Source organism: Magallana gigas, chromosome 2, assembly GCF_963853765.1.
Source record: "Magallana gigas chromosome 2, xbMagGiga1.1, whole genome shotgun sequence".
In the NCBI taxonomy this organism is placed as follows: domain Eukaryota; kingdom Metazoa; phylum Mollusca; class Bivalvia; order Ostreida; family Ostreidae; genus Magallana; species Magallana gigas.
In genome coordinates, this window is record NC_088854.1 from 58,795,595 (window position 1) to 58,807,871 (window position 12,277).

Sequence of the window (12,277 nt, forward strand, 5' to 3'; positions counted from 1 at the left end):
AAAATTGAATGCAACTATTGACATGAAATAACATCATTTTGTTCTTATTGACACCCGGTAAATTCAAAATGTACAACATGACTGTTATACTACAAGTCAGTGCATCAGAAAATGGGGCAGTGAAGCAGGGTAAGCAAGACTGAAAAAAGTATTCCTTTTAAATAAATGAACGGCATGTAACATCATTGGTTGGCATCGTAATACGATAGCATAACGCTACATGCTATAGCCATTATAAATATCATATAAAACACCGATTTGTTGGTTTCCGAAAACATAGCTTTTGTTTACATTTTGAATGTAGAAGTGAAAATTCTAATTCTAGACCTCAAATGGATGTGTTAAAAGTTAGGAACTGTTTATTTATTCCTAAAATGAAAAAAAGATCAGCCTGAAAAAGATGTTTAATGGTAAATTGAACCTATGTCAACAAACACACGGCACAAGCCTTGTTTGCAAGACAAAGAATTGTGAGCTCTATATCTTCCGTTAAACTTTACGACTGGCTCTCAAATTTAATTTTATTATTAATTAATTGATTAATTAATTGGAAGGAATAAAATTCAAGATATCTGGTGTTCCACGCCATACAAAGTTGCGAAATATCTCGGTGATAATGTGTATTCTATTCAGCTGGCAGATGGATCTGGCCCGATCAAGAACGTGACAAGGAAAGAGATCTTAGACACAGGTGAAAGAGTGAATTCGAGTGATGGATATTCCAGTTCTGAAGGATCGGATCTTGAGCATATTCCAGAACAGGCCGTACAAATTCAAGACGAAGAAGAACATTCCGCAGCTGCTGAGGATTTTGAAGAAGCTGCAATAGAAAAACCATGTGCACCTGCAGCAAACAGTGAGGATTCAGAGGAAGAGACACAGCCTCGACGAAGTAAAAGAGCGACCGCAGGAAAACATTCCAACCCGTTCAACTTACCTAAGAGTACTGTACCATGCAATCAAATTTCCGTCAAACCGTCAAAATTCAAGCAACTCAGTGATACGATTGTGAATCTTGGTGCTACATTAAGTGCTACTTTAAGTGAATCGTGGGCAAGACAAAATCAGATGGGATTATGTAGTTACAAAATGAGATGTTATTATGTAGTTTCACTGCTTTGTGTATATGTACCTGTACTTTTTGATAGTTAGATTTTTTATTATGTTTTATGCAACCTATTCATTGCTGTGGAAAGCAATGACAAAAAGGGGGAAATGTGTAAGAGGGCAAAGTATATTTAACATCGGGTTTGAGATTCACATTTACATTTTTTTTATGCAGAGATTATATAAATATATTCTAGCAAGAGCCATACTTTACTGTCACATCGATCCAATTTTAAGCTATATAAGCTATAATTGAGCATGCATGCACAGTAAGCAGGTTGGTATATGAGTAGGAAGGAAAAAACAATAGGACATTTTGAACTAAGTGAAAAAGAATAAAGAGAAAAAACACACGGTGGGAAATTACACACCTACAAACAGGGACCGGGCTCTCTCTTTCTCTCTCTCTCTCTCTCTCTCTCTCTCTCTCTCTCTCTCTCTCTCTCTCTCTCTCACAAAAATCTTTGACGTCCTAATAATACCTAAATAACACTATAAGTTGACAACGATGCAAGGTATGTGTAATTCTTGCTGCGCTCGCCACAACGTAAGCACCGTAAAACATATTATCCTAATTGAATAACTGTAATAATATCAGTATTTTGTTGAAAGTAATTTTTATTACTTTTTTAACACTTGTGAATCTGTCCATTGATTGGTCAATTTACGGTGTAGGCAGTAGGCCATCTTTTGGCGGCATTTTCACCGTTGGTGTTGACAAGGGAAGACCTGATAAACCTTTTGTCTGATAGATGATATTTTTGTCTTACATTCATATTAGATCAGATACATATGTTACAAGTGAATGATTATTCTATTTATAACTATAGTTTGTGGAATAATAAGTTCTGTGTAATTAACCGATCGAAAGTTGTTTTCTTCTAGTCAGAGAATTGATGTGATGTTGACATCTAGTCATTTGTGTATAAGTATGTTTATAGGTTAATATAATAATTGTCCTGATGTTATAAATGGTTTTAAATGCTTGTTTAATGCAAAACGTTTTTATTACAATAGTGGTTCCTTATTAAGTATGTTTAGTTTTTATAAATTGAGAAGTAAGGCTTGATATATTTATATTGAACAGTCCTCTTGTATGATGACGTCACATTGACCGGAAGCCATGATACTGTATTCCTAACTTAGGTTTGTGAACTGTGTACATTATTATAACATTATTCATACTTCATTATATTTCTTACTTAGATGTTATGTTGTATGATAAAGTGTAATAGCAAGAGGTCATAAATATTTTTTTTTATGAAATCATGTCAAAGATTTCTCTTTCAGTTGTATATATTGTTTATTTTAGGACCACTGTCAATATTGAACAATCAACTTAAGAATAAAAGAACTGTAAAACAACACAAGGACCGTTTAATTATTCTGATGTGTTATATAATAAAAACAGAATAATAGAATTTGACCAAAATCGTGACCATGCCCTTTTAAGGTAACTCTCTACACTTTGAAATAGTTTTTAAGATAACAAGAAAATTGTACGATTATGATAGATAATATGACGGATAAGAAGTATTCAAGCCAAGTACGTGTAGGTGAAATAATTTGCAATTTGGATATAAAAGTTTATTTTAAAAAATTTGGTTCTTTAAACATGAACCATAAAGGCGGCAAGCGTATTAGACCTCATAATATGCAGTTCACAAGCCAGATACTTAATCCACTGTACAACGAATTGGATTGACACAGGCAGTTTAACAAACATTTAAATTGCCAACTTGCAACAAGTAGACTAGATTTGTAATCATAATTGTGTTACGTAAAAGTCTACGTGAGACGTGAGTCGTGAAAAGACTGTGGACAGGTATGATGTTATAGTTATTAAAGTATAAGCAACTGGTCTTCGCGGGTAGCCATTCATGTAATATTAAAATGCCAATCAGAAGAATCCGCCTGGCTGGGTAGTAGTTGCCTTACCAACCTGATAATTTTTGGAACTAAAGAGTGATTGCATTGTGGCACATGATTAAGCTTCAAAATTCATTGCAATGAGATACATAATGTGATGTATTAACTCACAAGAAACAAAGTTAAGCTTAAAGGTGAGTCAAGATATACTGTTCAGCTTGTAACTTAGGAAAGTGCTTAAATTATTGAATGTTGGAAGTGCTGCAATAAGTCTGTGGGTGACACAAGGAAAAGTATCTTATGGGCTATGACAGTAATGTTTGAAAAGTTGATATAATTAATGCAGTATAGTTGCTAGGATTTGAGATGATGATAATATATGTTTGAAGCTAACATGGAACAAAATTTAGAATGGGGTTCACAAAGAGGTGGATTAAGTAAGAAGCTGGTCCTCTACCTTTACAACTCATGAAACAAATGGGCTGTCACTTGTGTACTTTTCATATTTCATTGATGGACAAGGGATTCAGTATCCAGTGGTTTCTTGAAAAGCAATTTTATTCTGTTCCTAGTTCCATGTATGTACACTTTTTGTTTAGTATTCAGAAAGTTCTGATACATGTTTTGCTACTATAATGGGACCAATGCTTTGGCCCAAATTGTTTATTTTATTTATGTGCTGCCTACTTGGTATTTGTCTGTTGTAATGCTTATTCAGTTTCATGTGCAATCTAAGGCAAATATAAATATTTTACAAGTATCCAACAATTTTTGCCTCATTTATTTATGCAAGCATCTACACTAAGTTTTATATATATTAGTTTACATATATAATATTGATTTGTATAATAAGGGTTTGTGAGAGACATTATGCCAATGTCTGTAACGGGACTGCGGAGTTCGCAGTGGTATGTGTGGACTTTCTGCTCCCAAACCTGGGTATTCAAAGCTTTCAAAGTTAGAGGCTTTTGTATAGTGGGGCATACACAGGGTTTAGCAGGGGCCATATCCACCTCAACTCAGTGAGAGGATGCTACAGGCTGGCGCAGGTAATAACACGGGCACCGCTAGGCGGAGCATCCACTCGCGACATGAAATATTGTGTAGGGGATGCATTACTTAGGAATATACAGTTTTGCAAAAGTAAATGAGGAGATTAAATTGTACTAACCCTCCATTTGTACTAAAAGTCTTTTTTGTTTACCTGTACTTAACTAATTGACTTGAAAATCAAGAGGGTTTGTTCTTTTATCATGCCAAATAAGTATACGAAGTTTGATAAATATCCGTGCAAGGGTTTTCTTTATATCTTGCTTCCAAGCCTAAGAAGACACACGTACATACCAATCTGATTAAAATACAGATCTCTACATAAGCGCACAGCGCTGTGCGCTTATCTAGAGATCTGTATTTTAATCAGATTGACATACATAAGTACATACACACACTCGCCCAGCAGCAATGCTATAACCCCTTCGCAACAAGTTGCGCGAGGGGATAATTAGGTTAAAAAGAAGCCTTTGCCACACAAAAGTTCTTAATCGGGAAGCACTGCAGGAGACAGGGTGAGAGAGGCAGGTCTTCGGCACTGATGCTCTATACTCGGGCCCACTATTCTACGTGGGTAGTTAAACTGGAGCACTGGTCAGCTGGCTCCCCAGGAAAAACCCACAAAATTATTATGCGCCCAACATCCACCAATTACTTGTAATAGCAGAGTAATAAACATTTATCATATTGTCAAGTTCCATTTCATAGGTCCCGTATGTTGCCGGGCTCTGTGTCTTTCAGGCAAATGTTATGTATTTTGCTGGGTCAGCTTGGTGAATTCAATTAATAATACGACTATGAGTATATGATATGATACAAAAAAATCAACATTTAGACAGATATTAGCATCCACCAAGTATAATTTTGTCTTTTTCTTGTCTGGAAATTGATTGTACAAACATAACTCTGTAGAAATTGACAGAACTAAAATCTACACGCCCCTTTTATCGATTGATGGAAAACTGTCAGCTCATTAATCAAAATCACGGTTAGACTCAAATTCATACAGAAGACAATTTGTCTCTTTCTTTTATCGGATGTACTGGTGTACATTAACAATAATTTATTTACTTTTTCAAGCTTTACGATCTGTTTTTTTTAAATTTTGCTACAAGAAAGACGTAGGTATGAATAATAAAATGTTTCCTTTGATGATTCTTGCGGGTTATGAAGGTAGCAATCATTGCCGGAAAAAATTACATACCTGCTAACACAGTGAATTTTTATGTGTTGGGCTGAAAAATTAGACAATTTTCATTTTATTATGTTATTTGATTCATTTTGTTAGTTTTCTACCGTGTAATTTTTGTTTTATTATATTCTAAAGGTGATCATGTTGGAAACAATGCCCTTTTGTGTTATTCATTAACAGCGGTATGATTTGATTTTAACTTGTTTTGTTGGGTTTTATTTTACCTGCGAGATTTCAATTGTAAGGTTTCTTTGTAAGCAATCAAACAAGAGAGCGGACTAGTTAAAAACAGTATGGGCAATAAAGACTATAATATGTTCATTCCCCTTCATTCCCCTTCTTTGTCAGGGTCTTACCTTTTGTTCTATTTTGTAACCTGGTGTTTTTTACTTTTTAGATTCAAATAATGATTAAGGGGTCAGTTTCAGTTTTGAGTCATTTAAAAGGAATGCTTCTTATTACTCTTTTGATAAATATGCCATGTTGTGATAAAATACACTGTTAATTAAAGTTCTAAATATTAATCATACTCATAATTCAATAAAGAAAATAACGACAATTCCTAAAAAAAAACCATAATATACCTGAAGTATATGAAAGTAATTCTTAACAAACCATAATAAATTATTAGCAATCCCAATAGCTCAATGTTATGATGACACTTTTCAAATTTTATAACAAAATAATGACTATTCATAATTAACTTTAAAAAAAAATGATAGCTAGCGACAACAAAAAATGGGATGCCTGATATATTTTGCATAAATTACTACAACAAATCCAGAGATATTAAAGTTATTATTAAAAGTGCCTTATACTTTTAAGGTTAAAAATGGTATTAACAGTATTTAAAACAAAGCAAATGTTGTTGATGAGTTATATTAAAAATAACAAATTATGGCCATTATTTTATATCAACAATATGTTAACAAGTTCTATAGTTTTGTAATTAGACTTTGCACTGATGACTATCCATTGGTATGTGTTTTAAAATGAGTCGTTTGTTTAAATCTTGAAATATGCCCTTGACTTAAACATGTACAGTATTGTCTTTTAAATGACACTCAAAATCATTGTAAGTTTCAATAAATATGAGTTGCAAATTTTTAAAAATGCTGTGTGGTCTCTGTTGTTAAAGATTTAGCCAATTTAACTTCTGCAAACATTTTTTTGTTTATTTAGTTTTATTATTTTGATTTTTTACCCTTTTACTATCTATTGATCTAAATATAGAACTTGTGACTTTGAATAAATAAAATTATTTCCTTTGAACATTAACTGCATGTATTGATCAAGTTTGTTACTTTATAAATCACAATTTATGTCACAAAAGTAAAGTTACGATTACAAAAGATGATTATTGCGACAAATTTAGATGATATTTACATTGCTTAAAGATTCATTATACTTTTCTTTATAAGGGGGTATGAAAAGTTTTAAACCATGTTTTCAATTAAACAAACACTCTTATAACTCTTAAAACTGTAAGGGAATATCATGTTAGATTCTCCAAATCTTATTATGTCCCACTATCAATTTCCGAATTATTTATTTTTTCAAATGCGTATAGATTGAGGCCATCAAAAATACAAACCTTACGCATATTTTGTGTATTCTAGAGTGCTTAGAAACCTAATGTTAATTAACTCTGTTATGTGCTATTGATTAAAGTATCATATCATGCGTATTGATTAACTGCCGTAGTTAAAGTCAAAATTATATTACAGTCCGTTTACCGCCATTTTTTGTATTAGTTCAGGAATTCGTTTCATGAAATGAACAACATGACGTATTCACTCGTCTGGTCAGCTCTTTTAAGTCTCATTTCACAAGGTAAGTATCCAGAAAAGTACTATTTTTTTGTCTGGAAACTTTTTCCAAACCAAGAAATTAAAGAATAAGTCGCCATTTAAAAACTTTCGCGAGTCAGGGCACGATCGTTCACCTAAACAAGGCTAAAAGCTGTATAGTTGGGTGAAGGATCAAAAAATCATCCCAGCACTTTTTCTTAATTCAATTAAATTATAAGTAACTAATTAATTGATTTTTTCCTTGGTATAATCTGTCATTTAACTCAGGTACAATGTATATAAAAAAGGGGGTAAAATTCTTACAGGTAAACTTGACTTTTATAATCAATAATGAGTCTTGAAAAACGTGTCCAGATTTTTTGTCTATAGTTTCAAGTATTCTTACTTCTAAAACTATGTCCTATCCGTTTATTGTTGTCTAATATATTATGCCATATATTCAAATCACTTGTACTTTCATTTTGATTGTCAATCGTTTCAGCCTCATCCCAGAACGTCCAGATTCAAGCCATCCCACAAACAGTGACCCTCCGGGAGAATGATTTGGTTGTCCTCTGCTCCATCACTAATCCTTCACAACTCGCTTCCTTATTCTTCATTCAGCTCTCAAAGAATGCTAGTGGTAACTTTACCACAGTAGTTTCAGTTGCCAGTGGAAACAAACTTTTGTGGGCAGACTCAACATTATATAACAGAGGAGCTATAGCTTCCGGTTCTATAAGCACAAAAAGCACGCCACAATTGAGATTTACAATACTAAAAGACATCGTCAGATGCCCCGATGACTTTAAATTGTACAAATGTAAAATGTCTGGATTCGACCTTCAATCAAATGCATTCGAAAGTGAAACGATGCCAATCACAATTACTTACAATAGTATGTACTGCATCTAATAAGCGTATTAACATCATTTTTTTTTTACTATTTTTCACAGAATTTTGAAATGTGGCTAATGTATCAATATACGTATATAACATCGATTGGTTGCAAAATAATTCAAAGCATTTAAGAATTGATACAGAATGATGAATATTGATGCATACTTTTGTTTAAATAGAAACCGATTTTGAAAATGCCCTCATTGCACAGGCACGTGGCATCCTGGGGGGGGGGGGGCAGGTGAGCCTGCCCCCCCCCCACTTTTCTCGCAACAACAATTTTCTAAAATTTACATATATTTTGAGTGAAAATGAAGTTATAGATATAGATATACTACAACCCCCCCCCCCCCACAAGGATTAGGATTTAAAAGATTTTGAAGATTTTGAAAAGTGGTGTTTTTTTGGCTTGTCAAGATATTTGGGATAAGTCTGCCCCCCCCCCCCCACCCCCACCCCCCCCCCCAACCCCGGTATCAAAAACGATGTTACGTGCCTATTGCAATAAGAGTTTCAGATAAATAAGATATAATAGATGCAAAAATTTAATGTAATCTTATTTTATTTTCATTCAGTCAAACCAAACGTGATAGAGATGCCTCGGGTAAGGATCCTGGGTGAGACTAATGATACACCAAATAGACAGTTTTCCATTGGAACAGTAATAGAGATAACCTGTGAAGGACAGATCGGTAGTGACCCAAGTAATGTACGTATCAATACATCAATGTACTGAGCCAAAAACTGTGAATGTCTTGGCTCTTCTTGCAGGGTGACAACACTTCTTGCTGTGGTTTCAGACGATTGGATGGTGCGCTAAAAGGGCCAGTGAATTGAGTTTTATCACATTAGCCAATACCCCGATCCACTCAGATGCTACTCCATTAGGATGTCAGTACACGCGGTCCAGTACCATCACATACAACCTGACTAATTATGACACGTTTACAAGGTTTTTGTGTGAGTCTGGAGACACTGGTACTTGTGGAACGGGGACAGCCATACAATATGTCAATATCACCATTGGTAAGATGTTATACGGTAATATGTATTATGTATTTCATCTTTGATTAAACTTGTATAGATATGTCATTGTACTACATTTCTTTGTGTATTTGTTAATATGCATTATGTTTTCCGTATACATATGTTTACTATTATAACCTCGCTTTGAATAGAATATTTTGGCGTGGAATCTCCATGAACAAAAGTGACTCAACTTCTCTTGATAAATAAGGAAATGCAATTTTTCCTTGTACAAGTATATTTTCTTCAATAAATAAAGTTAATTAAAATATCTATAGGCACACTTAATACATACAGGTTTTTTTTATAGTCCACATTCTCCGATAAATATAAAATTATAGTAATTCACGAGTTGTAGATAAATCTTTTTCGAATGGTGGTAATCGTGTATGACAATAAGTAGCATTATTTTTTTTAACAAATGACACTTTAATTATTTTAACATTTGAAATTTTAAAACGTAATTGGCCCTACATTACTTTTCTTTCAGTCAGGCCAACTCTAATTGTAAAAGTGAGAATCATGAATGATCATAATGATACAACTAAGCGACAATTTCCAGTGGGAACAGTCCTACAGATAACTTGTCAAGGACAGATTGGTAGTGACCCTAACAAAGTAAGTATCATCACAATACATTATTAACGAAGAACTTTATTTAATTTTCTTGGCGCATTTAAAAGAAAATTCAATGTGATTTCAGACGATTGGTTGGTGTATCCAAAAGAAAAATGAACCAAGTTTCACAAGATTGTCCCAAACACCTCTTCACTCCGACGCTGGAAATCAGTCCAGTACCATTACGTACAACCTGACCAGTGAAGATATTTTCACAAGGTTCTTATGCGAGTCCGGAGATACCGGTTTGTGTGGGACGGGGACCGCCATACAATATGTCAACATCAGCACTACTGGTAAATTGTCATAGTGTATAGAATATCTTAGGCGATTTATTGCATTGTTTAAATCTTATTTCATTTCAGGGCATAAATAATCTTTCAAACAGACAACAGGTTATGATGATCCAATTAAAACAAATATTACCTTGATTTGCCAAACTTTTCGTAATTAAAGTATTTAAATCATTGTATTTATCAGGTACAGAAGGGTCATCTACCACCAGTGCTCCTTCAACAGATGGTATGTAAATAAAAACAAATTAAAGTATCTGTGGTTCAGGAACAGCAATACAATACTTCAATATCAGCATCGGTAAGCTGTTGTAGTTCCCAATAAATTCATTAAATAAGTTTTGAAAAAAAATAACAAATTGAATATAAGTTGGTTATATGACTACAACTCTGTGATGTATAAACTAACTCTCAGATCCGGAAAATGTTTTTATGGTCTTGTTCCATAAATGACCAAGTTTACAACGTTTTGTTTGTGTCCGTTACTTCTTTCATCAACATTATTTGACAGACACTTTAGGAACTAGTTTTTCTTTGTTTTCTTCTAATTGACTAATATACCGTTATTAAAAACTGCTTCAAGTCTTTGTTATAGATCTTAGTCATTACTTGAGCATGTATAGTTTATGATATTTATCAATAGTTTAACGTTATGTGTATGACAGGAACAATAAGTGATATATTTGCTAAAGTCTTTATGTACAATAATTGTTAGGCTCTCTTTAATAAATTTAATAAATGGCGAGAGCACTCAGCAGAAATCAAAATTTCAAGAAATGTAAAAAATTACCTTACTTAAGACTTAGATCTTGGGTCGTCCATCCGATTTTGAGATCGAGAGCTAGAGGCCTGCAGTTATAAACAAACATCCTTATTGATATCCGGTTCTGTAATAATCCAACAACACTGGAAATGAACCAAAGCCCTTTACATTATCTAGAACCCAGCACTAAATGTTACAATTATTATTGTTTTAATAATACAAAATAAACACTTTTAATCTATTTATTTTAAAATACAGGTTCTCAATGGTTTGTTGGTTTGTGCCTTTTTGTCAGGGCTTCAAAATTGACTCTAACTGCATTTACTTAAAACACAATATATCTTTAGGAAAATGGAGTGAGTCGCTTTCAATAGCTGCAAGTACAGGGTGGTGACAAAAGTGAGTAAATTTGCGGCCATTTTGAATTCTGATTCTTCTTGTCGGGTTTGTAAAAATAAATTTTGGATACATACACAGCGTCAAATGTTGTTGTTGTCATAAATAAGAATGATTTTGGGTACGCCTGTGCCAGCTCTTCAGTGTTTAGAGGTACAAGCTTCTGCTTCTGTTTTCGACCGCCATTGGTTTACAGTTGATACCAAACAAGATGAAACGAAAAAAATTATTTTGGAGCTATTGACAGCGGTACCAAACAAAGTGAAATATCTAATAAGTCCAGTTACTATCTGTAGATTTTTGAAGCGGTATCATGAAGCGGCTCAATTGAAAATCGCCCCCGATTAGGACGACCTAAAAAGATGGACGATGGAAGTTGCCGGACTTTAAATAGAATCATTCGAGGGAATTACTAATGACTTTAACACTTTTAACCTATATCTGTGTCCAAAAGGACAATCCAGCGATCCATTCATAAATATGACCTGGGAAAGTGAGCTATCGCTAAGAAATTGGTCGTTCGACAAATAAATACAGTCCGTCGTGTTTCGTGGGCTAGGAGTAAGTTAACATGAACAGTGGATGAAAACTGGAGTAAGATCCTATCTTAATGCATCAGTGATTTGAAACGTCACACTGGCTGGAATTTGAAAGTTATGTTGTGGGGTTGTATTACCTATCATGAATAGGGACTATTGACTTTCATAGATGGAAATATGGACAGTGAGAAATACATCAACGTATTAGATGAGAGCCTGTGGCGAGTCATAGCCAAATATTTCACAGATAAGCCATACATGTTTTAGGATGACAATGCACCACCTCATGCCTCAAACATTACTAAGACCTGGAAAGAAAATAACTACATTTCCAACTCTCACATGGGCTACTCAGTCTCCTGATATAAATATAATCGAAAATGTTTGGTTGCTTTTAAAAAAAACAAGTAAAAAGACATATGCTGGACATTGACACAGTTGATGATCTGAAAGCAGTACTTCGGTATGCCTGTCTATAAATTCCTTAAATGAACATACATAACTTGTATTTCTCCATTCCCCGTCGACTATAGTTATCAGATCAAATGACCATATTACTAAATATTAGGACAAAACAAAACTCAGCAGAAAGGTTAGTAGGTTTTTATTACCCTGATTTCTTTACAATCAGAATTCAAAATGGACGCCAATTTACTCACTTTTGTCACCACCCTGTACTAGCTGAGCAGAGATAAATACCTCTTTTACATTATTATATATTTTTGTAAATTATT

At 33.8% G+C, this 12,277-nt stretch overlaps 2 protein-coding genes across 2 annotated transcripts in view; both read left to right on the forward strand.

Moving 5' to 3' along the window:
- LOC136273198 (mucin-22-like) overlaps positions 1–12,277 on the forward strand; it is a 167,149-nt gene that overhangs the window by 63,457 nt on the left and 91,415 nt on the right. The gene's annotated exons all lie outside the window — the stretch shown is intronic.
- Positions 2,833–11,810, forward strand: LOC136272590 (uncharacterized). The gene is made up of 9 exons (XM_066074338.1): positions 2,833–2,932; positions 6,973–7,051; positions 7,511–7,906; positions 8,484–8,617; positions 8,709–8,934; positions 9,425–9,552; positions 9,638–9,848; positions 10,033–10,074; positions 11,713–11,810. The coding sequence occupies exons 2-9, from the start codon at positions 6,994–6,996 to the stop codon at positions 11,808–11,810; spliced, it is 1,293 nt and encodes a 430-aa protein (XP_065930410.1). The 5' UTR covers positions 2,833–2,932; positions 6,973–6,993.